At 43.2% G+C, this 27,318-nt stretch overlaps 1 protein-coding gene across 2 annotated transcripts in view; it reads right to left on the bottom strand.

Moving 5' to 3' along the window:
- The window catches only part of LOC137344412 (signal peptide, CUB and EGF-like domain-containing protein 3), a 286,841-nt gene that overhangs the window by 27,914 nt on the left and 231,609 nt on the right, over positions 1-27,318 (bottom strand). For both annotated transcript variants that reach the window (XM_068007356.1, XM_068007358.1), the window contains 4 exons: positions 10,373-10,498; positions 5,009-5,125; positions 2,884-2,976; positions 2,508-2,621 (listed from right to left, as the gene is read on the bottom strand). In XM_068007356.1, the coding sequence (XP_067863457.1) occupies positions 2,508-2,621; positions 2,884-2,976; positions 5,009-5,125; positions 10,373-10,498 (450 nt within the window). The remainder of the gene's footprint in view (positions 1-2,507; positions 2,622-2,883; positions 2,977-5,008; positions 5,126-10,372; positions 10,499-27,318) is intronic.

Genomic DNA, 27,318 nt, shown 5'->3' with positions numbered 1-27,318 from the left:
AGCAGAGGAAGTGGCAGGTTGCTCATGTCCATGGCCGGACTGCTTAGATGCTTTTGGCCTACGCCCTCTGGGTTTTGGAGCCCATGAGGGCCCCTCCAAAGACTGTTCCACCTGCACCTGGAGAGGAGGCAGCATTGCGGGTACTGGTTGATTGAGGGGCAATGGGTGAAACGTGGGAGTGCTTTGAGTGGTGTCCCCACTTCCATGTCCCCTTTTGCCATCATCCCTCTCCTGGGCAAGGGCCACAATACTCCTACCACCCTGCTGGAGAACAGTTTGGAGGACATGTATGATGCCTTGGAAGCCCAGTTGTAAAGTTTCTGTCTGCCTGTTTAAGGCGGCAGAGTGTTGTTCACCATGAGCCCAAACGGCCATTGTCAGGGCCTGAATGGACTCATTTGTGAGCCATGCTTGAAGCTTAATGGAGGCTAGCCTTCTCTCCATTGCAGACATTCCCACACTTACCTGCGACAAAATCTCAGACATTTCAGCAGTTACGTACGACACTATCTCAGACAGTTGTTCACGTCCCTGCAACACTATCTCAGAGATTCCCTCTCGTACCTGTGCCACCGTTCCACGAATGCAGGAGCTGGACTCCTCCATCCTCTGGGCTATCGTAGAGAGCGTGTGTGACACCTATTCCAGTGCCTCGCAAATATGCTGCTGTCCCTCAATCGTTCTCCTTTAAAAGGATGGCCCTTAGGGTTCAGCATCTGCATCCAGCTGAGCAAAGCCCGGAGAGGAGTGCGCCCTCCGACGTGGACTCTCCACAGCTGCCCCTGCCACCAGTGTCTGCTCGTGCTCACTTGTGTGTGGTGACTGACCAAGTGCCAACCCAACTAACTGACTACTAGGAACAACCGAGGCCGGCAAGTCCTTTGAGGAATCACCCTCTGTCATCACTGTGGTCGATGAAAGGCCTGTAAGAGAACAGAAGGCAATATTAAGCACAGATGTCTCATGTCGTGATGAGCATACTGAGGTGTCCAACTGTTAACATCAATTCATGTTGTGTGTGATGAATGTTAAAGTTGTGTCACCAGACATTTGTGGGGTGCCAGTCTCGGCGTGCCCGATGGACAGGCACTCGAGGGTGCGGCTGATCTCCAGGGCCTCCTCCTCCGCATCTGTGAGGACCAGTGTTTGTGGAGGGCCCCCTCCAGTCCTCACCCTCTCGCATGCATTTTGCGCTCTCCTCTCCTAGAAGGGGAGAAAGTACAGACGTGTGAGTGAGTGATGGTGAAGTGGTCAGTCGATGAATGCATTGTTTTGGGTGAGGCTGACCATGAAAGAGGTGCATCAGAGGGTGAGTATGAGTCAGAGACATCACATTGGATCAGGATTGGGGTGAGTGGTAGGAGTGGAGTCACAAATGGGGAGGTGAGGAAGTGCTTGGGAAGTGAAGGTAAGTTGAGGATGAGCCTTAAGTGGGTGTGAGGAGTCGTCTTGGCAGTGCAAAATGAGTTGGGGGCGAGGGACGAGTGGGTGATGTGCAACACGGAATGCAGGAGAATCGATAAGTGTACTCACTTTTGCTGACCTAGTTAGGTCATTGAAACGCTTCCTGAACTGGACCCAGATGCAGGATATGTTACTCCTGCTGGTGACCTCCTCTGCCACCTCGAGCCAGGCCTTCTTGGTGGCAGAGGCAGGGCACTTCCTCCTGTCGGCCGGGTAAAATAGTTCCCTCCTCTTGCTCCTCCTCCTCCTCACCCCGGCCAGTAGCAGCTGAAGTGAGGCATCGGTGAATCTTGCAGCAGCTTTGACTCCATGCTGCTCCATTGGGTGGTCTTGCTCTTTGCTCCAGCAAAATCCACTGGAGCAATGGCCCTTTAAATCCAGACGCTCCAGCTGACAGCCTGTCATGCGGGTGCGCAGTCCGCCCACTGCGCAGCTTTCGGACGGCAAACTCGGAAACAAGATTAACGGCCACCAATTAAGTCGCGATCGCGTGGGGACCAGTAAGTTTTTATTAGTTGGGTTTGCCGCGCGCCCATTGACCCCGCCCCGCTGCCATCTTGCCGCCCTTTTAAAATCGAGCCCTTTATATAATTACAGGCTCTGACACAGACATAGAAGGGCTAACTTTATACATGAGATGACACATTTGATGGGAACGGAACTGTAAACAGTACTGAAAATCGGCACCTTTGAGTGCAACTCAATAGTTCAATGGGTAATTACATCACCTGATGGTACCTAGCACAAGGAGACTAAGGCCAATGATACACAATGCTGGGAATGTACCTAGCACAAGGAGACTAAGGCCAATGATACCACACAATGCTGGGAATGTACCTAGCACAAGGAGACTAAGGCCAATGATACCACACAATGCTGGGAATGTACCTAGCACAAGGAGGCCAAGAGTAGGGGTGCAGAGCAAACAGTAAAAGGTATACCACCATTCTAGCTGAAGCAAGAGCTGAAGGCCTGAAGAAAAAGGAGAATAAAAAGGAAAATCTTAAAAGCAAATCTAGAGACTGGTGTCCAGTGTTTTGTACCTGTGATAATTGGACGTCCGCTGTCCTGCTTTCCCTTAATACGTGGATGGAGGTGACACTTGGCATCTTTAATCTTGAAGGAAGCTCTTTGTTTGACCGGGGGAGCTAAAGTCTCTAAAAGGAAACAAGAGCATTTAAAGACATCTTAAAAAAAAAAGTGAATGGCCTTTTATTCAGTGACTGTGATTCCACTGTTCATTGTGTACACTTCATATTAAGGACACATAGCAGGGTGCAGCTTCACAATTAGAAACTCCACCTTAGGACAAAAATGAGGATGAGGCAAAATGCTGCAAGTCTGAACAAAATGTCTTAAGTCAACAAAAGATTTCAGCAATGTTTACAACAGCAGGGCGCCATTTTGTCAGGGGCTTACCTACACAGCCTGTAACGCTGGTGTTGTGTCGCTGTTGGAAACCAGCCCTCCGTATAGGTGCTCCACAGCTCACAGTGTAACTGTTATCAGAACCTGGCAGAAATGAGAACAGTATAAAGAGGCAGGAATGGATGTGAGATTATCGATGCTCTTTCATTGCTGGAAACATCGGCGTCATAAAATGCACAGAGCACTCACTCTGAACAATAGTTATTATTCTCCTCCTACAGTTTCCTCTCCTTCCCCACCTAAAGGCAGTGACTGATGCTGATGATACAGTTCCATGGCACTGGACATCTCCTGTACCACGCCCAGACGACTACTCTTCACCTGCAAATTTAGACAGGCTTTCCGACCATGGAAGACATCAACAGCCAAGCCCGATCCTGGCCTGACTGCCACCCACACACACGCACGCTCAACCCCACAGGGGTCACTCAGTTATATGGAGCCGCAATCCCAGTTAACTTTCCGCCCTCCCTGTGGGGACATTGAGGCAAACTGTGATGTCCCAGAAGCTGCCCAGCCAAAATCAACCAACTCAGCACAGACTGAGAATTGAACTTCAGGTCACAGCGATCAATGCAACAACCGCCTGAGCCTAAGAATATGAAGGTTAAATCATTCTTACAGTTTTTAGACAGATTTTCTTACAAATCAGAGGAGAGGGGGATAGTAAACTTCAAAGTATGTATTTTAACCAATGTATTTGGTTTAACCAAGCTAGTGCTTGATTTAACACCTGACAACAAAATAATCAAATACTACATACTCACGTGGCCTCCAGGCTTATTAATAAATGAAGCAGTAGGAGTCTTACAGAGTCCGTTAACATGGACTTTCCAGCAGGAGCAACTGGATAGTGTTAAAGAGTGCAAACCCTGGCGGATTTTTCTCCCTCTGTAATCCAAGGTGCTGATGCAATTGTAGCATCCCTAACACTGCTTTAACTAAGATGTTCCTAAGTTCACTATTTCTAGCAAAATTGTAGAAATGTTCCAAAAAAGCACATTTACCCTTTTGTTAGACAAAGTGACCAGAGGGAATCTTCCCGCTGTTTAAGGATGTTGCTAACACACAGTGACCAGAGGGAATCTTCCCACTATCTAAGGATGTCGCTAACACACAGTGACCAGAGGGAATCTTCCCGCTGTTTAAGGATGTCGCTAACACACAGTGACCAGAGGGAATCTTCCCGCTGTTTAAGGATGTCGCTAACACACAGTGACCAGAGGGAATCTTCCCGCTGTTTAAGGATGTCGCTAACACACAGCGACCAGAGGGAATCTTCCTGCTGTTTTAGGATGTCGCTAACACACAGTGACCAGAGGGAATCTTCCTGCTGTTTTAGGATGTCACTAACACACAGCGGCCAGGGGGAATCTCCTAGTTGGGCTTACGATATCATTAATACACAGGAGTTAAAATATTCAAAATTTGATATTAAAACAGTTTTTTTTTGACAAATCTTTCACTCTTCAAAACAAATGGAGAAACAAAAGTTGTTTACATGCAAACAGGTTTGTTAAAACATTTCTTGTTCTGCAAAATTTGAACTTAGGTTACACGAAAATCAACATAACCCAACTTTATCTAAATAAATCCCAAGATGGAACAGCTCTTCTCTGTAGTATTGCCAACTCTGGTTGGACATATTCCTGGAGTGTCATCACATGACCGCCTGTCTCCACCCGCCCCACCCCCACACACACACCATGGGTCGCCCAATATATCCATCCTCGCGGTGCACTGCCTTCCCACGACAACTGGAAACCGGATAGACTCTTCATTACCCAAATGGATGATTCTTGACTGTCAGTCAAATAGCCTTTTCTCCCCATGTTCAATAATTTTATAACTAGTATAACTAGTGTTCAAAGAAAATTAAAAAAAAACAGAATTTTTTATTGCCCCTATGCGTTTTCTCCCGGGTTGCTTGCAGCTGTGTCCTGGAGATTAGTCTTTAATTCCTGGAGGCTCCAGGGCAATCCTGGAGGGTTGGCAACCCAACTTCCTTGACCAACCAACAAGGACATCAAACTTTCCTCGCGAAGTTCAGTGATACTGGAAATGCCAAACAGGATTGTGGGTGGTAGTGTTACTCGTCACCTCCCGCGATGCCTACCTGCCTGGAAGTGGGCCTTGGAGGCACAGCTGAGGGAGCAGGTCTCCCTCTTCCCACTCTTGATGCAGGAAAGTTGTGCTCGAGGAGAGTTGGAACCCGACAGGCATTTTGCCGCCTCTGAAAATGAAAAGAAATCGATTTCACACGTCATGAAAAGCTGAGCGAAACAACAGGAGAGGATTAAAAAAAAACCTAAGGGGGGTCATTTTAACCTCACCCGCCTGCCGGCAAACTGACAGGATTGAAGATAATGAAAAGTAAAAGTGGGCAGTTTCCCGCCGGGCGGGATAGGTTAAAATTACCCCATAAAAATTCGAATATGACTTTGAATGCATTGTAAGGGAATGTTTCAGAACAAAGCAGCAAATTGAGCACATTCTAATTTCTAGGAGATCCAACGGGTTCAACAAATTTAGCCCAGCACAATTTTTGGGCAGAGGGCAAACCAATCTAGTGCACCTCAATTTCTGGGTTTCTATTAAACCAGCAGCTTTCAGAATAAAACTTAAAAGTTTAATCTAGACTTTACTGAGAGCTGCCGACGTACGATTCTTGACGTAGGGGTGAGAGCCCTTTTGCTTTACTACGTTTATAACTCTTTTTTAAAAAAAAAACAACTATATGAACGGCCGGCTTGGTTGAAGCATGGCTGTAAGTGAGTTGCCTGAAATTAATATCCGGACCTTAGTGAACTCACTGGATACAAAGACATTTTGAAAATGGATCCGGGACGATTAAGGGGTGATCTAATTGAGGTGTTTAAGATGACTAAAGGATCTGGTAGGGTAGATAGAGAGAAACTATTTCCTCTGGTGGGAGAGTCCAGAACAAAGGGGCATAACCTTAAAATTAGAGCTCGGCCATCCAGGGGTGATGTCAGGAAGCACTTCTTCACACAAAGGGTAGTGGAAATATGGAACTCTCTCCCCCAAAAAGCTGTTGAGGCTGGGGGTCAATTGAAAATTTCAAAACTGAGATTGATAGATTTTGGTTAGGCAATGGTATTAAGGGTTACGGAACCGAGGCGGGTAGATGGAGTTAAGATACAGATCAGCCATGATCTAATTGAATGGTGGAACAGGCTCGATGGGCTGAATGGCCTACTCCTGTTCCTATGTTGCTATGAAATACTTGGAAAATAAATTCTGCAAAAGCTAGAGGAGAAGAGCTCATCTTAAGTGGGCGAGCACCTTCCACCAGCATTGACTGCTGAAAGGAAAGGGTCGTCAGCGGCTGGTTTCTGCCTCAGGATGCTGTGGCTTTATAAATATTATACTGCAAGAGTATTTACAACACAAACTGGAGGTAGCTTTGGCGCTAAGAAGTACTTTATCCCTAATTCCCCTAGGGAGGAGGTGTCAAAGTCTTAACCTGCAGACGTTAGCAAGCCGTTGTACAATGAGATGCAGGGCATAAAGACCTTAAGTAACCTTGGACTGAAATTACAGCAGAAAATGTTGATACAAAGCAGAATCTGACCTTGTGCAGATGACCTGTGTAATGAATGATCTCGCAGGGAGTGGGAACAGCTCTGTCCTCCCTCCCCCCACAGATAGCTCTTTGACACCATCGCAGTGATTGACAGCGAGGTTCCTTGAATAGTATAAACAGTAAGGCCTTTTAACAATAACACACTCAAAAAGTAAAACTTCTCTGAGAGGGAACAGACTAAACGTAGCGAGTGTTGGAGGGATAGAATGTTTCAGGGAACATTTCCGATTGGAAAATAACATTTGGGAGGGAAGTGCAGCACTCCACAAACTACATTGATGCACAATTCATGGAGAACCATGGATGTTACGGAGCATGCAGGGCAAGATAAGCAAAAAAGGGAAGCTTATGTCAGACACCGAGAGCTCAATGCTACAGAAAACCTAGAGGAGTATAGAAAGTGCAGGGGTGAAATTAAAAAGGAAATTAGGAAAGCAAAGAGAGGGCACGAAAAAATATTGAGAATTAAAATTAAGGATAACCCAAAGATGTTTTATAAATACATTAAGAGCAAGAGGATAACTAAGGAAAGAGTAGGGCCTGTTAGAGATCAAAGAGGTAACCTATGTGTGGAGGCGGAAGATGTTGGTATGGTTCCTAATGAATACTTTGTGTCTGTCTTCACAAAAGAGATGGTCAAAGCAGACATTGTGATTAAGGAGGTGGAGTGTGAAATATTGGATGGGATAAACATAGTGAGAGAGGAAGTATTAAGGGGATTAGGATCTTTGAAAGTAGATAAATCACCAGGCCCGGATGAAATGTATCTCAAGCTGTTAAAAGAAGCAAGGGAGGAAATACCGGAGGCTCTGACCATCATTTTCCAATCCTCCCTGGATACAGGCGTGGTACCGCAGGATTGGAGAACTGCTAACGTTATACCATTGTTTAAAAAGGGAGCGAGGGATAGACCGAGCAATTACAGACCAGTCAGTCTAACATCGGTGGTGGGCAAATTATTGGAATCAATTATGAGGGACAGGATAAATCGTCACTTAGAAAGGCAGGGAGTAATCAAGGACAGTCAGCATGGATTTGTTAAGGGAAGGACATGTCTGACTAACTTGATTGAATTTTTTGAGGAGGTAACAAGGAGGGTAGATGACGGTAGTGCATTTGATATAGTCTACATGGATTTTAGCAAGGCTTTTGACAAGGTCCAACATGGCACACTGGTCAAAAAAGTAAAAGCCCATGGGATTCAAGGGAAAGTGGCAAGTTGGATCCAAAATTGGCTCAGTGGCAGGAAGCAAAGGGTAATGGTCGACGGGTGTTTTTGTGACTGGAAGGCTGTTTCCAGTGGGGTCCCTTGCTTTTTGTGGTACATATTAATTATTTGGACTTAAATGTAGGGGGCATGATTAAGAAGTTTGCAGATGACACAAAAATTGGCCATGTGATTGATAGTGAGGAAGGAAGCTGTAGACTGTACGAAGATATTAATGGACTGGTCAGGTGGGCAGAAAAGTGGCAAATGGAATTCAATCCAGACAAGTGTGAGGTAATGCATTTGGGGAGGGCAAACAAGGCAAGGGAATACACAATAAATGGGAGGATACTGAGAGGTGTAGAGCAACAAAGGGACCTTGGAGTGCATGTCCATAGATCCTTGAAGGTAGCAGGACAGGTAGATAAGGTGTTTAAGAAGGCATACAAAATACTTTCCTTTATTAGCCGAGGCACAGAATATAACAGCAGGGAGGTTATGCTGAACTGTATAAAACACTAGTTAGGCCACAGCTTGAGTACTGTGTACAGTTCTGGTCACCACATTACAGGAAGGATGTAATTGCACTCGAGGGGGTATGGAGGAGATTTACGAGGATATTGCCAGGACTGGAGAATTTTAGCTATGAAGAAAGATTGGATAGGCTGGGGTTGTTTTTTTTGGAACAGAGGAGGCTGAGGGGTGATTTAATTGAGGTGTACAAAATTATGAGGGGCCTAGATAGGGTGGATAGGAAGGACCTATTTCTCTTAGCAGAGAGAATAATAACCAGGAGGCATAGATTTAAAGTGATTGGTAGAAGGATTAGAGGGGAGCGGAGAATTTTTTTTTCACCCAGAGGTGGTGGGGGTCTGGAACTCACTGCCTGAAAGGGTGGTAGAGGCAGAAACCCTCAACTCATTTAAAAAGTACCTGGATGTGCACCTGAAGTGCCGTCACCTACAAGGCTATGAACCAAGTGCTGGAAAGTGGGATTAGGCTGGGTGGCTCATTTTCGGCCGGCGCGGACACAATGGGCCGAATGGCCTCCTTCTGTAAATTTTCTATGATTTCTGTGATTCTATGAACCAGGTACCACACATTAGTTGTGTGCATGATATTTGTGATTCATTTTCCTTGAACTATCCTGCCACGTAATTGGAGCGATTAAAATTGTACATACAGGGCTGTCACCTGTTTCCAAGTCTGTGGCTTTAGTTCTGATGTTTGCTTTGCTTTTAATGAAACTAATCGAAAACCTTCATAATCTCAATAACTAATAATTAATGCCTCCATGCCATGGATACAGAAGGAAGTGTTAAAATGGACTTTTGTTTACAAAAAAATGAGACTGTTGGTGTCCATTTTTCATTTTACAACACCTCTGGACAAACTATTAGAAAAACGTCTGGTTCAAAACTGGACAGATGGCGGCCTTAAGTTTACGAATGGACCCCAAACTCTTTTGGCCATGAGGAGCAAATCTAACACATACTGCGAGTGTTTTGAGTTCACTAAACCTCTCCAGCTCTCTACCTCTCTCTCATCCTTTAAGACGCTCTTTAAAACCTACCTCTTTGACCAAGCTTTTGGTCACCTGTCCTAATAGCTCCTTATGTGGCTTGGTGTCAAATTTTGTCTGATAACACTCCTGTGAAGTCCCTTGAGACATTTTACTGTGTTAAGAGTGCTGTATAAATGCAAGTTATTGCTGCTGTTGAGTGACAGGAAACACATTTAATATGTGCAGCACCTGAGTAAAGTGATCACGTAGGGATTTCAATGTAAGCTTTGTAAATCACATGCCAGCCGCAGTGTGAGGAGTCTTTTAACAGCAGGATACAGGTGAGCTCCCCTCTTTTTTTGGCCATAATTATCTCCCCTGCCCCAAACTTGTGTCAGGTGTCATCCCTGGTTGAGGGGGCAGGTGACTCCATTGCAATCTTACTCTCAACTGTTTCAAGGTGCACGAAAGCAGCCTGGGACCGGCCTCTACTGGATGCATCACCATAGCAGCAAAGCTGAGATTAGGAACTCAACAATTGAGGGTGGGGGGCAAACCATCAACATAAAGACAGAACCCATCACTCTGAGGTGCCTTAGTAATACTGCAAGGTTCATGGAGGTCAGAACTGGTAGCTCCAGCAGAATATAGGTTGTCCATTGAGACCATCCAGCTTTGAGTTCCAGTAGATAAGTCATGGTGATTCTCAGTAGGAGGGGTCCCCTTCCCCCTCTGCCATTCCCAATACTGGGGAGAACAATTTGCCTGGATAACCTTTGCTGCCCTTCAAAGTGCACTTCCCAGTGATATACATGATGCAGAATATCCCATTCTTCCAGCAGAGCGAGGGCAGCAAGGAGGCAAGAGGGCAGCAAGACAGGTTAAAATCAGGGGTAATATTCCTAACACTTCCTGTCTTTCAATGGGAAAATATATTACTTCCTGTACAGCTTATTTTAGAAATGATCTACATAATAACAGCAACTACACCTCAAAGTAATTAATTGTATTTGAAGCATTGGCGACGTTTTGAGACACATAAGATGGCCTATAATTGTAACTTCTTTCTGGGGTGAAATGCTTTTAATTAAGACAATGTTCCAGGATTGCTACTTCCATTAGTGCCACAAGAGGGCACCAGAGATCAGAGCTCTTCACATACCCACACAGTCTTTCTTGTTCCAGTGCAGTCTGTAGCTGTTATTCAGACAGGAGCATTGATAGCCTCCCAGAGTATTAACACAGCCGTGCTTGCAGCCACCATGGTTCATGCTGCATTCATCGATATCTGAAAGAGGCACAGAGAAACAGCAAGTGAATTGGCTTCTATTAAACAAGACACAACCTTTTTGTTTGCATTTTTATCCGGTTCCCAGGTCATCCAGTCCCAGGACTCCGCTATTGCACATTAGCATGACAGCGGCCGTGGGTAACTCTTCCACTTAGTTCCCTCAACAGCACAGCTCCAATCAACAGCTCAGTGTATGGCTGTGCAAACTTGTGTGTGACCACTACTAAGCTGAATACATTGAAGTCCAGGGCTGTGCATCAGCATTGCATTTGCTGTAATATCACAATCCTCGAAGGTTAGAAGTAGAAGAGTCTGAGGGAGGGGTTACAACAACCAAACGGTCTGTACCCAACAGAAGATTTCTTCGATTTGCCAAGTTTGCTGCATTACTTCATTATAAAAAATAAAAGTACTTAATTGGCTGTAAAGTGCTTTAGGACATCCTGAGGTCGTGAAAGGCGCTACATAAATGCAAGTCTTTTTTTCTTGTGCTGTGCGCTGCTCAACACTGTTCTTAGAAATCAATATTTTTAAGAGCAATTAACAACTCCATCCAACGGTTTGGCTCTAAACTAACCCTGAAAATGTGAACTGCAGAGGAGAACATCTCTTCTTAAAGAGGCACTGTATTCATGAAAATCCAACATATTGGTATGAGCTGCATTGAACATCATCTTGTCACCCAAGCCTGAAATATGATGAAAATGATGCACAGATTTTTTGCCTGTTCGCCCTCTGCCAACAAAAGATGATTTGCCAAACACCATTTTATCACGTCAGTGCCCCTTTAACCCCTTCAGCAGCATAAACTTACATTTAGCTCTGCTTAAATTGTCCTAATAGGAAATGGCCACTCACAGCACTTATATGTAGCACATTTGCTGATATGGAGAGCACACTTATATCTAATGTGCTCTGAAGCAGAACCATGTAAATCGGTTTTAAACACAACAATGATGTGTGAATGCTAATAGCACAGTGACTCAGTAGGTTGGTAAACTTCTGTGCTCTATCACAGATCATACAGTTCGTCTCCCGTGACAGTGGGATATCAAATCCCTATCTCAGCTGGGTCATCGGGGAGAGATTTGGCAAGTGGCGCGTTGGACACTATACCAAAGGGAAGCGAGCAAAAACAGGAGGGCAAGTCTTCACATGTGCTTGACAACTGCTTACAAAGTAACAAAGCAGGATTCTAGAATAACTTCTGAATCAATATCCTTTAAAGACAACTTCCCTCACCAAAATAACCAAAAGCTATTTTGCAGTTAACACCAATACAGCTGCCATACACAACTTGTAATACTCATAGCAATTTACTAATGCTTTGTTGTGGTTTCTCGGCAACAGCCTAACGACCTAGGATCAGAAGAGTGGCAACACCATCGACTCACAATTCAGTTCCGCAGAGGCCAGTTTCTATTAAGTGTATAATAATAAGGGTCATTTTCTGATAGTTGTTTGGATTTTGGGCCTAAAAATAATTCCCTTCAGCAAGTGTGTATCCATAGCAACAGCTTCAAAACTGTTTCTACCTCGGCATTTTGAGGAAAATGGAGATGAAAGGAGGCTGCAACAGTGGAAAAAAAATGAAAGAAAAGGAAATGAATACTTAGTAATGGAAAAATAAAAAAAAAGGTATTATAAAACTAAGGAAATAGGGAAAGAAAAATGAAAGGTTCAAAGAATGAAGAACTTAAAGGGGAAAAATAACTGCAGGGCAGGGAAAATGAAAGGATTAAAAAAAAGAAAGAATTGCAACATTTCATTAATAAAATCCAACATCAACTTTAATTGAAAGATTAGAAGCTGTTAATGTACTCCAAACTCGAGGCTACTGGCAGACAGCCATCAAGTCTACAGTTACATGAATGTAATGAGTCTGAGCCACATAACAGAGGGATGTCTCACCACAGCCTCCAGCACAATAAGATGCTCAGCTTCATCTGCATTGGTTTTCTTTGGTGGGGGGGGGGGGGGGGGGTGGGTGGTGGGCAGTGGAAAGGAATACAAGAGTGTTCATCACTTCTTCTGATCTGCAAGATCTTTTTATTCTACAGTCTGTGATACAATCTCTGTATTTATTACTGAACTCTAACGTTCCTCAAACAAATTTTGATAATGCTCCTGTGAAGCGCCTTGGGATGTTTTACTACGTTAAAAGCACTATATAAATGAAAGTTGTTGTTCTCGTTGCGCAGCTCCTGAAGTGCCCGAGATGGCCTAGGAGATCCTTGCCTGCCGGTTGATATTTAATAAATTGGTGCTTGAGGAATTTTACGTCCATATTGCTTTTAGTTTGTGGGGCTGTGTTTTTTAAAACAAGGCATTACTTTTGGTTACCCTATCGGTTTGCTGCCTGATGACTCTGGGCACAGTGGTTGAGCAGCGGGTAATTATTTGGCGACTACCAAACTCAAACAATCAGCCTCTGGGCCGGGCTCTCAATCTGGGCCTACCAACATGGAAAGGAGGAAGGGCAGAAAAATAGAAAGTAACCAAATCCACAGATACAAAAGCAAATCTTAAGAGTTTATGATACATCATCCGTCTTTCGGATGAGATGTTAAACTGAGGCCCCCCCACTACGTGGACGTAAAAGATCCCACAGCACTATTCGAAGAAGAGCAAGGGAGTTCTGCCCGGTGTCTTGGTCAATATTTATCCATAAACCAACATCACTAAAACAGATTATCTGGTCACGTATCACATTGCAGTTTGTGGGATCTTGCTGTGCGCAGTTTGGCTGCCACGTTTCCTATATTACAACAGTGACTACAATTCAAAAGTACTTCATTGGGTGTAAAACGCTTTGGGATGTCCTGAGGTCGTAAAAGGGGTTATATAAATGGAAGTTCGTTCTTTCTTTCAGGCAAGACAACAACATCAAAATGTAATTTATTTTTAATTCATTGGGCAGTGCCAGACTCCCTCTTTAAGGTGTTTCCCCCCTATTTCTTCTTTTCTTTATCCACACAGCACACACCACTCTCTGGTCTGTGGGGAGGGTAGACGAGTGAGCTGTTCCCAGATAGCAGCATGGTTTTCAAAAGCACCAAACCTCCCGGCATTGATGCAACTCAACGACGACGACAACTTGCATTAATATAGGGCCTTCAACGTAGTAAAATGTCCCCAGGCACTTAGAACGTGAACTCTGTGTGTGTGGAGAGACACGAGGCCAAACCTGGACTGTAACACTCTGTAGCACTGTGTGTTGGTGGCTGCAGTGCACTGCCTCATCTTGAGACTGCTGGATCACTCTATTTTCCAATAAGAGGTATCACTGGCTGCACTTGGCCTTAATTTTACAAAAACGGCAAAGAATTAAAAAGAAGAATTCTTCCACCATTGCACGTTGACTCAGCTGGCGCCAGATGCTTGGTAATTCGGTACTATCTAATTATAATTCACATCCCCCCCCCCCACCATTAGTTATGTTCTCCCAAGGGCCACACACCATTGCCTGGATAACATGACAGGCAGGCCTATCTCCAGACATCTGCCTCTTTCTCTGCCTGGTTTCTAATGGACGTCTCTCTTTCACCACCCCCGCCCCCCCCCCCCCCCACCATCACATAACTATTAAGAAGACCCTCCCCCCTCCCCCACCCAAGAGTCCCGTGGTATTGTATTATAATTCCACCAGGGATTCCATTTCATTGATCTTGTGAGTTTTAAAAAGCACTCTTAAGGCAATCTGTACAGCATCACCCCTTGTTAGCACACTGAGAGGAGGCCAGGTGCCTCACTACAAAGGTTAAGAGAGGAAATCTAGGGCTGGGTCACACCAACAACCCCTATGTCTGGCACACAGCAGGACTGACAGAGGATTACCTGTCCCTTCAACCAGGTTAAGCCAAATGACACAGGAAGACTGAAAGGAGAACACTCAAATCCACAAACATAAACCAAACAATGAAAGCAGATGTCAGATGTCACTGATACATCATTCAGGCCAAATGGCAACAGTAAAATCAATTATCTTTGCATTTTAAAATCCCATTGGATAAAACTACTTAATATGAGATCAAATCACCTCATTTTTATTAATTATCAGTGATTAACTGCAATTAACTGCAAGAGGAAAGTAGTCCAAACGGGAAAATTGAAGATGATTTTTCAGTGACCTTTTCAGTGAAAAGTTACAGCCACAATCATTATCATTGTGTAATTAAGATGGAGATAAAAAAGTGATCCAGATGGGTTTCAGAATCTAGCCTCAGGTGTAGATTTACCTAGGCTTCTCTGCACTAACATTAGGTTTGCATTATAAATGAGTACAATCAGAATCCAGGAGGAACCTCAGTCGTATACACAGGAGAGCAACAGTTCCAACTCAACCACTATTTCCATTTATTTCCATCTAAACAGGCAGCTGGAAAACACCTCGAACCCCCTGAGCACTCATTGATATTTGCCTCCACAAGACATTTTTTCACATTTTTGCAAAGCAATAGAGCTCACATCAGCCTGCATTGCAGACTTTAACTAACAAGTGAATTTAAAGAATGAAACTTGCATTTACGTAATGCTTTTCATGTTCTCAGCACATCCCAAAGAGCTTCACAGCCAATGAATAACTTTTGAAGAGCAGTCTTGTCGACGATTATTTACAGCAAGGTCCCACAAACAGCAACATTAAGCTGTTTATTTGATTGTGCTCGTTGAGGGATGAATGTTGGCCAGGAGAACTCCTTGCTCTTCTTTAAAAAAGTACCAAGTGATCTTTTACGCCCACCTGAACAGGCAGACGGCTTGATTTAATGTCTCATCTGAAAGAGTATTACACTAAACTGTCAGCCTAGATTTGTGTTCAAGTCTTAGGGTGTTACTTGAATTTGCAACCTTCTGACTCACAGGCAAATGTGCTAGCACTGAGCCAAGTTAACATTTATTGAACAAAAAATTAATAAGCACATATATAACAATGATATAATCTATCTGTACATAAATATTAAAAATGTTACATCAGTCAACAAACCTTACTTTCTGCTGCAATGTGTTTTGGTCACACTTTTGTGTCAACTTTTCCCATTGTAAATTCCTATGTTCTTATTTCCCATTCAATTTTCCTACGTCAGCTATCCCCTGTCACAGTGTAATTACAGGCTCTGGTCACCAGGAAGCTCTATGGAGCAAATTCACTAACTCTTTTGCTCAGCTCTGTCACCACCATGTTTTTTTAGCTTGAAGGTAAGTAACTTAAATATTTTAGTTTCTTAGATATTTTAATTAAATACATATTTAAATGTTGTGAATTATTTTTACATTTTAAAATAATTTAAAACTTTTTACCCTCTTCAAGGCCTCCTGCTCCTGTTTTGGGTCAGACAAATGCTTGCCTCCCTGCCTCCTTTCCCCTTTCTGGTCAACCTCATGTGATGCTCCACCATCGGGCCTGCTGCATCCTACTGGGGCAGACCCATTGATTTGAGGCCTTTCCACACCCTCAGACAAGTTTTGATGATCGTCCTCCTCTTATTCCAGCCTTTGCACTGGAGTGAGATCGTCCCCCACCTAATTCGTTCCACTCCCAGCTCTCAGGAGCGGGCGTTACCAAATAAGGCATTAATGTCAGACTGATATCATAAATTACATTTCCCATCATTAGTGCCACAATGATGCTGGTGTAACGAAGGTCTGTATACAACGGGTGTCCAGCATTGCTAGGGTTGATCGGGGCCTCTTAAAATCCATAGCCCCACCATAAGGAACGCAACCAGAGGGGAGATGAGGAGAACGTTCATTTTACGCAGCGAGTTGTTTTGATCTGGAATGCACTGCCTGAAATGGAGGTGGAAGCAGATTCAATAATAACTTTCAAAAGGGAATTTGATAAATACCTGAAGGGGAGAAAATTGAAAGGCTATGGGGAAAGAGCAGGGGAGTGGGACTAATTGGATAGCTCTTTCAAAGAGCAGGCATAAGCATGATGGGCTGAATGGCCTCCTTCTGTGCTATATGATCCCATGTGGAGTGCCATAGGGAGGGAGGGAAACGTCAGAAGCCACAGTCGCCCCAGGCTGCTCTGGCAAGCCGCCTAGTGATGGGTAACAGAGTAACATTAACAAAGGCCCGAGTTCAGGCTGTTCACCCAGCCAGGTATAAAGGAAGGGGAAAGATTATGTTTAAAAAAGAAGAGATGGAGTCTCACTCTGAAACTGTGATGAATTCACGCCGTCCACTACCGTCTTTGCTATCTAACACACATCCGGTTGTTGACAACCTGGGGGCTTGAATTGCGTTTCTAGATTGGAATTGAGAAAACAAATTCTTTTCACTTCCTAGATGTAAAGCTTTTATGATATTTCATTCAATTAATAACAACCTTTCAGAAATTTTCCTCCAATTAAGGTATAATTAAAAACACTGTGTGAACTGTACAGAGATCAACCCCCTCTTAATAGATCACATCTGCTTTATCTATGAAAACATTTTCAACCAAAGTGACTGCTTTCACTGTGGTTGTACATCCCACACTTGCAGCAATGTAAGCGGATACTTGACACAGAGGTTATGTACGAGCTAGTTAAATACCAATATGTTAAGATTCACCCAATGTCCATACACTTTACCTCCAAAATCCTCAGCTCTGCTGAAATGGTGAACAGCTGCTATGTAAACTGAGGTGGACCTGTGAGTCTGCCCCTCTTATTTTGTTTGGATTGATTTAAAGCTTTGATGGCTTCTCCAGATCAAAGGGCAGAACAATGATAAACTATGATGAATCACCTCAAGAGATCCCATTGTCTTTCATCTTTTCCCACTAAATCTCTATGGCAAGTGCTGCGGACACACCGGGGACTCATGAAATTCATCTGTCTAAACCACAACAGCGGTAATATCTGACACTACTCAATACCGGCACCCATCCATATCAAGCAGCATACTAGCAGTGGATTAATCATCATCAGTCTATTGACAGGACAACACCAGGCAACATCAACACTGGTGTATTTGAAAATGAGGCATTTCGAGATTTTTCTCCATTCCCTCCCATGTCAATCATCTAGGAAAGTTGCTTAATCCAAATATATCAAGTTTCAAACTTTATGTAAATATGGTGATACAGACTAATTACGAGATGGGTAGCCATTGTGTCAATGCTAACTATGTCGCTACGGTGTTGCTTAAACCTGTGGGAAAATGCCTGACACCGAAGAGACCCAGATCGCACCTTTTTAGGCCTTGACATACATAAATGTCATGTGAACCAATTAACCTTTCCCTTCTGCTAAAGGATACATGAAACTATTAGTGAATTGCTTCAGAACCACTAAGTGCATCATTATCGTGTGGTACTATAATGATTAAGAATCGACACTAGATACCTCACTGTCTGGCAGAGTTGTGTAAATCCCCAAAATGTATTCATGGTAAATACAAATACTGAACTATAAACAGAGCCATTCTGCGTGGCAACAGTTCACAAGCTCTGCTGGACCTGCTCCTTGAAGCTACTCATGGGGTTGGGTCCTAGTGGAACCGACACTTCTATCTTCTGATAAATGCCAGTCGTTTCTCCAGTTCTCACCAGGCCATTAGCTAGAGTGCCTCACCAAAAAAGAATAGTACAAGAGATTGTTAAATAACCAATTTATCAATAATGCCAAATTAGCTCCAGAAGGCTTGGGGGAGGAGAGAAAAAAAACGAGTGAAACTTTGTCTCAAGATATTCATCCAGCATTGAAATTGCTTCCCTTTCCTTTTACTTTCTTCCTATATTTTCTTTTGTTGTGCCTGCATGGATTATGGATACTCCATATGGGAAAGAGCAGGGGAGTGGGACTAATTGGAAAGCTCTTTCAAGGAGCCAGCACAGGCACGATGGGCCAAATGGCCTCCTTCTGTGCTGTAAGATTCTATGATTGCTTCATTCCAACCAATGTTTAGCTGAAGAAAGTTAAGATACATCCAAGACTGGATGTCGGACAAGCAGTCCATCAGCGTAGAGCCAGTGGAGGGGTTGAGAGAGGCGGTGGAGAAGTAGAGCTGTGTACCATCAGCGTACATGTGGAAGTTGACTCTATGTCTGCGGATGACATCGCCAAGGGGCAATATGTAGATCAGGAAGTGGGTGGGGATTCGAGAATGGTAATGGAGAGGGTGGGAAGTGAAGGCATTGCTGCAGATGCTCTGATGACGATCAGAGTGGTAAGAATGAAACTAAGGTCGGGCAGTCCATGCGTGGACGAATGCGTTGAAGGCTGCAGAGAGGTCGAGGAGGATATGGAAGGATAACGCACCGTGGCCAGTCACGGATGGCATTCGTGACTTCGGCAAGGGCTGTTTTCAATGCTGTGGGAGAAGCGGAAGCTGGATTGGAGACATTCCGACAGGGAGTTGCAGAAGAGAAAGGCATGGATCTGGGGGATGACAACATGTTCAAGAAACTTGGAGAGAAAAGAACGCTTGTTGGATAGGGCATTATTTAGCAAGGACAGAGGTGGATGACAGAGGTGATGACTGTCACTAACTGTCTTTAGCAACTTCACAAACGCACCATGGGGTAAATTTTTAAAACATCCCAACAACATTATATCATTTCATTGTGTTTACTTATCAAATAATTTAAAACGTACAATGGTACTTTGTGGGGTGATTGGATAACTACAAACTGCTGGGCAATTCTCCTCTTTCTTCAGTTTCAATCACTGCGCTAATGAGCATAAATCCACTTTAAAAAAAACTTTTGAGGGTAGCATGGGCTGGATAATTTAAACCAGGATACAAAGCTGCCGTGAAAATAAAGCAAACAATGTAGTCCTACCTTTACCGGGATAGTTCTGGTCAAACTGGAAGATACGGTCAGCTTATATTCGGGAATGTTTTCGAGTTTCAAGCTCAGTGAATGGCACAATGTAAAAATGTCGGAGGGTTCATTTGGCATCTTCACAACATTTTGTCGCAAGTAAAACCACAGTTTAATTTGTTTTCACACGATTACTATCACATCTAATTGTTTTTCATGTTTCTCCTCCTCGCAGGAAGAATTTGTGGAATGGAAGCACACAATCACAGGCTGCTTATCTAGGATTTTGGATTAACCCTCTGCATGCTGAATTTCATCAGTCATCAACATGCTTCCCTTTTTGTTAGTATACATTAATGACAATTGCACAATGTGCCCAAGTGGAAGCAATACACAGCTAAAGATGCATGATGAGCCTATGCAGTGGTCATGTTCTGAGTGGACTGAACTAAGAGGTACAGCTACAACAGACCTTTCAGGGCACACGTCAAAGAAGTGTGTGCATTCTGATGCAAATGTGAAAGCATGTGCTTTATCTTTTAATTTGTACCAATATGTGTGCAGAATCCTGACATAAACCCTACATTTCATATTGTATTCAGCCATTGCTCTCCCCGTCTCCCAGCACTGAACTCACACAGGGCCAGAGTCTTATTTCCCCTTACAAAACTCAACCGTGTTGCAAATGCCAACATGCCTGCTATCTATAATGTGCGATAGTGTGTTCCTGGCCAAATACTCTTATATCAAAAATCTTTTATGGGAAAACAACAACAACAACACCCACCCACACCCAAACCCAAACAAAACACTCTCCACATCTGCAATCAGTGCCCATTTGGAATTGGCACAAGTTATGCAGTGTGAGAGGCAGCCAATGTTACAATTTTCCTTGAAGACCCCTTTGGGACAGATGTCTCTGTTCCATGTTTCACTTCTTCGAGCAGCCTGACTGACAAGTGATGAAACTCATCCGAAATGAGATGAATGAGATCAAGTTACAGGCAACCCAACCATGGTTATTTGAACTAGCAACCTGGATGGAACAGAAATGTGTTCGCTGTTGTTTGGGAAGTTCAGTACATTAGCTCTATGATGGATCATGGAGTGTTAAATATAAGTTGAACAAACTTATTTCTACATAGCAAGCTCCTGTTCAGTCATGATTTCAGGACATGCGAGGGTAAATTCTCTGAGGCTCAATGCTGCAGGCAGGGCTTCACACACAGCTAGTGCATATTGGAAGATTTGGCTATGAGTGGGAACCCACCTGTGGTATGGGGCCTCCCAAAATCTACCCTGCAAAGTAAAGGGCAAGCACCTTCCTGTGGGCAAGGAGGTAATCCAAAGGTGAGTAATTGGAGGCGACTCTCAAAATTCACCAAGAGGTCAACTCAAAGGGTTGGCAGTCTGCCCTGTCAGCTGAAGATGGTGCATGATGTGGGGAGAGCTGAAAATGGAAGAGACTTTTATTTAACAAAAGGAAATGAACTCTTGTCCAGTTGGAGTGTGATTTTCCCATCCAGATTACCAGTTCAAATCTCAGGGTGGATTAGCTGAAACTTGAGTTTATCCATCGCTTGCCAATCAGGCTGTAAAAGAAATGCAACGTGGAAAGTGAGCCATTTGATCCTGAGGGGGTGCCTAAGGAGAAACATTACAATGCTATCTCTCCCGATATGACTAGTGTTTCCAGTCTGACAATTACAGATAGCCACCACTTGCTGATGTGGAGACCATGGAGTATGTAGTGCTGTCTTCCTATCAAGAGGATGCATGGTTGTGAGCAGTATGCTGAATATACACTGCCCAGCCCCACCCCGCCCATAAACCTCTACTATTATGGCACATCCAGCTTTGCCTTGTACTCCTCAAAGTTATGATGTGGAGATGCCAGTGATGGATTGGGGTGGACAAATGTAAGGAGTCGCACAACACCAGGTTATAGTCCAACAGCTTTCAAATAAATATCGTCCAACAGAATTTCAAATAAAGCTGTTGGACTATAACCTGGTGTGTGCGACTCCTTACATTCCTCAAAGTTAAGGTTCAGTCAAGTCTGGTCCAGTCAATGAAGCTGTGTCAGTGAATGGTTCCACCAATACCGGTCTGTAGGGTGATAGTTCTTACCCATGCTCACAAGCACAGATAGAAGTTCACTACAGGGCAACAGAATGAACAGCACAGAAGGAAACTTTTGCAAATGTAACTCATTCACCAGAGTGTTTTCACCTACACAAAGATACATGAAGACTGGAATTAGAAAGATCAATGCTCAAGTTTGGCTAGATAATATAACGGCCCACGGCTGGGTCTCTGTATGGACAGCGAATTACGCTCCTCTCCATACGAGGTCCAAATTCAGCCCTGGTTGCTGTAGATCTAGTGAGAATTACAGGCAGACAAAAAAAAATCTTACAACATTTTTTAAAACAACCTATTATTGATGCTGCTGAAAACAGAAGATGATGATCTCAGACAATGTGGATTACTTATTACTAACACTAGGTACAGGGCAGAAAATGCTTCACTGTCTAAATGGTCATCCCTACCTTGATGAACACATTTTAAACAACATATATAAGCAATAAACCGCTGTTGTAGGGTAGTTTACTTAAAAATAACCATCTCCATCTGGCTGATTAAAAGCATGGCCTCATCTTTATGATTAGTTACTCCCCAGTGAGTTGGCTTTGCCTTTGTGTTTATATAGTTGCTTGGGGGGGTAAAAGCTTCACATACTGTACATGCACTTGCACCGTGCTTGAGATTTTTATCTATTTCAGGAATTTTAAATAAGCTTCCTCAACCATGAGTGCATCTTACTATTGATTACAGGCCCACTGTTACATTTTTACTTTTAACTTCTAATAAAAAACCATGCAAAGAAGCATCGGTGGGGTGGGGTTGATATTCGGTTTGGGCGGGGATGCAGAACGGTTAGTATTGCAACTGCCTCCCATTATACACCCCGCCTAATATTCAGTTCCATTGACTTCAATATCGGGCATGGCATAAAACTGGCGGAAGATGTGATACCGCTCGTTTTGCGTCCCCGACCCCAAGCCAAATTTCACCCCCACCGTGTTCATTTTCTTAATCAACTTTATAATTCTTTCTGTATTCTTTAATATAGCATTTTAGTTTATAATCCATCTTCACACACCCTTCCACTGATGGGAGTACAAAAGAATAGGAAAGAAATGCACTTTGCCCAGGGAAGGATGTACACCTGGAAGCTGGTGTTCCCACTATTTTGAACGCTGATGCAAGATAATTCTATGACTCAATTACCCAATAAACTGAAGAGCTCTTCGTCAAACCTGTTGGGACAGAGTGCATTGAACTTTGCACTGCATCTGGCTGTGCTATTCCTGGCCTGGGAGTGCTTGATGCTGACTGAAACTGGGTGCCTGAAATGGAAAGTGTTCCATTCACCAGCCCGGACATCCCTCACATCGATGACACAAAATAATGAAGAATTATGAATTTTTAAACAATTGAACAAAAGGAGAAAAGCATACTAAAATACTTACAGACACATATAAACAAAAACTGTGTCGCTCGCTTCCTGTAAATGTTTCTCTACTCATTTATCACTCTCCTAATTCTTGGTTTTTCTTCTCTTTCTTTCTCTCTGTATGCTTCTCACACATTTTCTCTTGTTATCTCTGTCTGTCAATGACTCTTTCTCTCACTCTTTGCTCCTTGGTGTAAGTTTCTCCTTGTCTCTGTCTTCTGTATCTCTCATTCTTTCTGTGTGCTTACCTAACAGTTTTTGTCACTCTCTCTCTCTTTTTGTACGTCTGACATGTCTACTTGGAGGCAGATGCAGGGCTCGAAATCTCTGATGGCTAGGGCATGTGTTATCTTGTTGACCTGATGCAAGAGAGTGGTGGCAGGTTGGAAGTGGGGATCAGCGACTTGGTTGAAAGGCAGTGGTGGTGGGTGGGGGGAGGGGGAACAGTAAGTTGGGACCTGGAGATCAAGCTCAAAAAAAGAAAGGTGGGATTTGAGGCTTGGGCTCGGAGGGAGTGGAGATGCTGGGACAAATGTGGGAAGGATAGTCAGGCCTTCCCTCGGAATGCAGGGATTGGTTTCTGGTAACCATGTGAGTAATAATGCATTGTTATGTGGTTTACCACCAACCAATCAGCTCTGCAGGACAGTTTGGACCACAGGGGTTGCACCTTTTATTTATGTATAGATATGGAATGGATTAATAATGAGCAAACATGTGACCCCCCCATTCCCCTGAATTTTCTTTCTATTCAGTATTTTATAAATGTTGTTTTTAGGGGCATATGTTGAGGTAGGTGGGAAAATATCCTAACAACCTTATCTCAGAGTTTTTTTTTGTCGTAATAAGATTGGGTAAGAGATGTTTTACATAATATGATTGGTGATTAACAAAAGTAGAAAATAGCCAATTAGAAAGGCGAAAAACACAGAATTAACCAACAACAATGAAGAAGACACAACTAATAGGCAAGAAAAAACTAACAGACTTGAGTCATAATAGACACAAGAAATGTTCTGGTAAATAAAAGCAAACCTTAATTGAAAAAAAACACTGGAGTTTTAGGCCTTCAGAAAGGATCCTGCAGAACTCCGCCTTATCCCTTCATCTGTCTTCAGTCACAAAGCTACTTCTCAGGCTCTACTCTGTTATTGTGATCAGTTTTGATATAACTTGTCAATATTATAAAAAGAAAGAACTTGCATTTATATAGCATCTTATTACACGATGGGCGAATGGCCCCCTTCTGTGTTGTAAGATTCTACCATTCTATCCTCAAGATATCCCAATGCATTTACAACCAGTATATTTAAAGTGCAGCCACTGTTGTTATATAGTCAAACCTGGCAGCCAATCTGCACAAAGCAAGGTCACAAGAGAAAATGAAAGAATGGCTAGATAATCGGCTTTTGGTCATGTTGGCAGAGGGAGAAATATTGCCCAGGACACCGGGAGAACTCTGTGTTTTCCATGGGATCTGCAAATTGTTGTTGGGAAGAAAGTTTTCTTCTAATCTCTAGTCTAACGAGGCATGTGAGTTCTGCGCTCACAGTTTAAGTCAAATTGCTTACATCCATGCCTCTCAGCATTTTAAAGGGCCATGAACCATCTCAATAATGCAGGGCAATCCTGCTCCATCTAAAATTGAATAAACCATACTGCCTTCCACCACTGATACCCTAAAATAAATGGTAAGCAAAAGAATGTAATTGACACTTATGGATAAAGTAGGATATCAGGCATGATTAGTGTGGTGTTGAATTGAATAGTCCCTGCATTTCCAAAGCTTAGCTTAAACCTGTAGACCAATCTTTATAGTAAGCAAATCAAATGGATTAATGTGGGGGTTAATTCTCAGATTATTTGTGTGGAAATGAATTCTCACCGATTAATTGGTCTGGGGTGGTCATTCACAAAACACTTATGCAATGGAAGCACATTCTCTGATAGAAATACATTTTGGAAGAGGACAAATCTTATTTGTTTCAAAATGATGCAATATATTTTCCTGGGTTATTCACTATCTTGTATCTATTCTAAAGTAAGTTAAGACTGTAATTATAAAGTTAATCATACCTTTTTACAGCAACTCATTGTAATTCCATCACTAAAACTGTAATTACATTGCATTCTTTACGGTTGTAAGCCTTTAATGTGTAATGCTATTATAACGGGATTTCTGTAGTTTCTATGATTACACGGCTGTACTCAGACAACTGTAAAGCAGCCCTCGCCACTGTGGGTTTGTCTCTGGTCACAAAAATAGTCTTTGACGGATAAAGTCCTAGTTACAGTATCTGCTGTAGCAACTGCTGAATCATTAAAAAAAAACTTTGCCCTGAGTATAAAAAGTTGTTTCCACTGTACCACAGGCTGTCAGCAGTATAAAAAATTAGTAATAAGTTTTTAACATAACTTCAGCAACATGGAACTGTTTAAAGCAGAATCCCAATCAGTTCAGGAAAGTGAAAGGTTTAAACCAGAAATTCAGTCAGCATTCCCTAGGCACATCCCATTTGTCATAGTTACTTCAGTATGTCAACACCTTATGGGAAACTGGATTAAAAGTGTTCTTAAATTTCACTGTGTCCAATCCATTAACCCAACGCAATAGTATTTTTCAGTCTCTAATGTAGTGAACTCTGCAGATTCTCTGCAATGTTTCAATTAAGTCAGTGAATTATTTTCCTGTGTCCCTCGCTCTTTCCAACAAGGATATGGCACAGCCGAGGACTTCTGTCACAGCTACGTTTTTATGGCACTCTTGTCACATGATCTAAGCTGGCCTTGTCTTCTGAAGACTGCATGATGGCCAGTGCTGGATTTCTAAGCCTTCATTCATTTCAGCATATTATTAAAGAATAAGAATTGCATTGAAGCAAATTATACAATATTTGGGTTCTCAAACCTAACTTGAGAGAGTTTCACTCTTATTGTGTCTGATATCAGACCCCAGCTTTGGAGGATTCTCCAACTTAACCATTCCACGTGCAGGGACGGAACACTTTCACAGGTGATTAGGCAGCTCAATTAGTTTATCCCATTGAGAATATTCTTAGTTATAACCTTACATCATTCCAACTTGCTTGTCTCGGTTGGGTGAGCACCTGGACAGGCTGGCTGCACAGGGCAGAGATGAGGAATTTCACCACAGGGATCACAAAGAAGCAACTGGCATTGTCTAATTCACTTCAAATCCATCGGGAACTCAAAATGTCCATACATGCCTTCCATCCGTGTTTTACATGGACAGTCAGTGTTTGCACCCTTGTCCTTGTTTACCGGTGAAAATCAACTGTTCTGTACTCAACAGAGCTACCCCAGAGCTACCCCATCAGTCACTGCGACTCCCTTTAGCTTGTAACACTCATGCGGACATACCGAATGCTCCCTTGCTTGGTGGATGTTATGAATTTGGGACTACTGTGATACCCTTGCGGGTACAGTGGTGTCAGTTGCTCTCTTATGCGGTCTGAGTGCCTACCTTCTAATGGAAGTGGACTCCTCATGCCCTAAATCTGTTTTTGCAGTAGTGGGACTCCCTTGTGATCTAGTCTGGATTTCTGTGTCTTATGCACATGTACTGCTTCAAATTCTTCGAGTTAACACTGGGCGAGGCGATGGGCCATTTCGATTCGTAATCTGCTTTATTCCGCAGTAGGCAGAACACACAGATCAATGAGATTGATGAAATAAAGAATATGCAAACGCTAGCCGATTCCAGTGGGTCATCTAGCTTAACTTAAAAGCACAATCTCCCTGTACCTTGTACCTTGAAGCATTTGGCCTCCCAATACAGGCCTATGCTGAGTTGTGGGTCGGTAGCAGATGAATGGTAATTACAATGCGTAATGGGAAGTTCTCTCACAGACCCAAACAATGGGACGTTCATTAGCCATCGCTAGTTATTGAGAAGGACACTTGGTGTTGGAAACTTTTTTTTTTGATCTGTGGGGGCTGTGAGAGGCTTTTAAAAATCAGAACACAGACACCAAGAGGGAGTTGAGTTCAGAAGGCGGTGAAGGGTCTGTGGTCACTGAGTCAGGAGTGATCAGGCGTTGGAACCTAGGCCGATTTGCCCCTCCCTAACCTGGGGCACTGAGGCCAATTGCGTCAGCTGACCACTGCCTCAGTTGAGATGAGTTAACTCAGCACAGAGGTTGAACTTGGGACCTTTCTGGTTTGTATGACTCAATACTGCACCAAGCAGCCCATTTATCCGTTGATAACCATTCTGTGCATTTCTAATAGAGGGGTGGGGAGGGGGGAAACAATAGAGTGGAATTAGAACCATTGAAAGTAGCACAAAGGAGGCCATTCGGCCCATCACATCTGTTACAGCAACCCAAACAACCCCGCTCCTTCTCCGTAGCTCTGTAATTTCCTTTGTTTCAATTGTTTCTCCATTTTTTCCTTATAAGATGTGATGGGTGCTAGTTCAACTATTCTCTGTCGCAAAGCATTCTATGCTCCAATAACTCTGTGTAAATTTAACCACTTGAATTACTTGTTGCTCAACACATTCAGAGCCCTGGATTATGG

Source organism: Heptranchias perlo, chromosome 27 (assembly GCF_035084215.1).
Source record: "Heptranchias perlo isolate sHepPer1 chromosome 27, sHepPer1.hap1, whole genome shotgun sequence".
Classification (NCBI taxonomy): domain Eukaryota; kingdom Metazoa; phylum Chordata; class Chondrichthyes; order Hexanchiformes; family Hexanchidae; genus Heptranchias; species Heptranchias perlo.
Note: the sequence above shows the minus strand (reverse complement) of the source record. Positions and strands in the feature narration are given on the sequence as shown.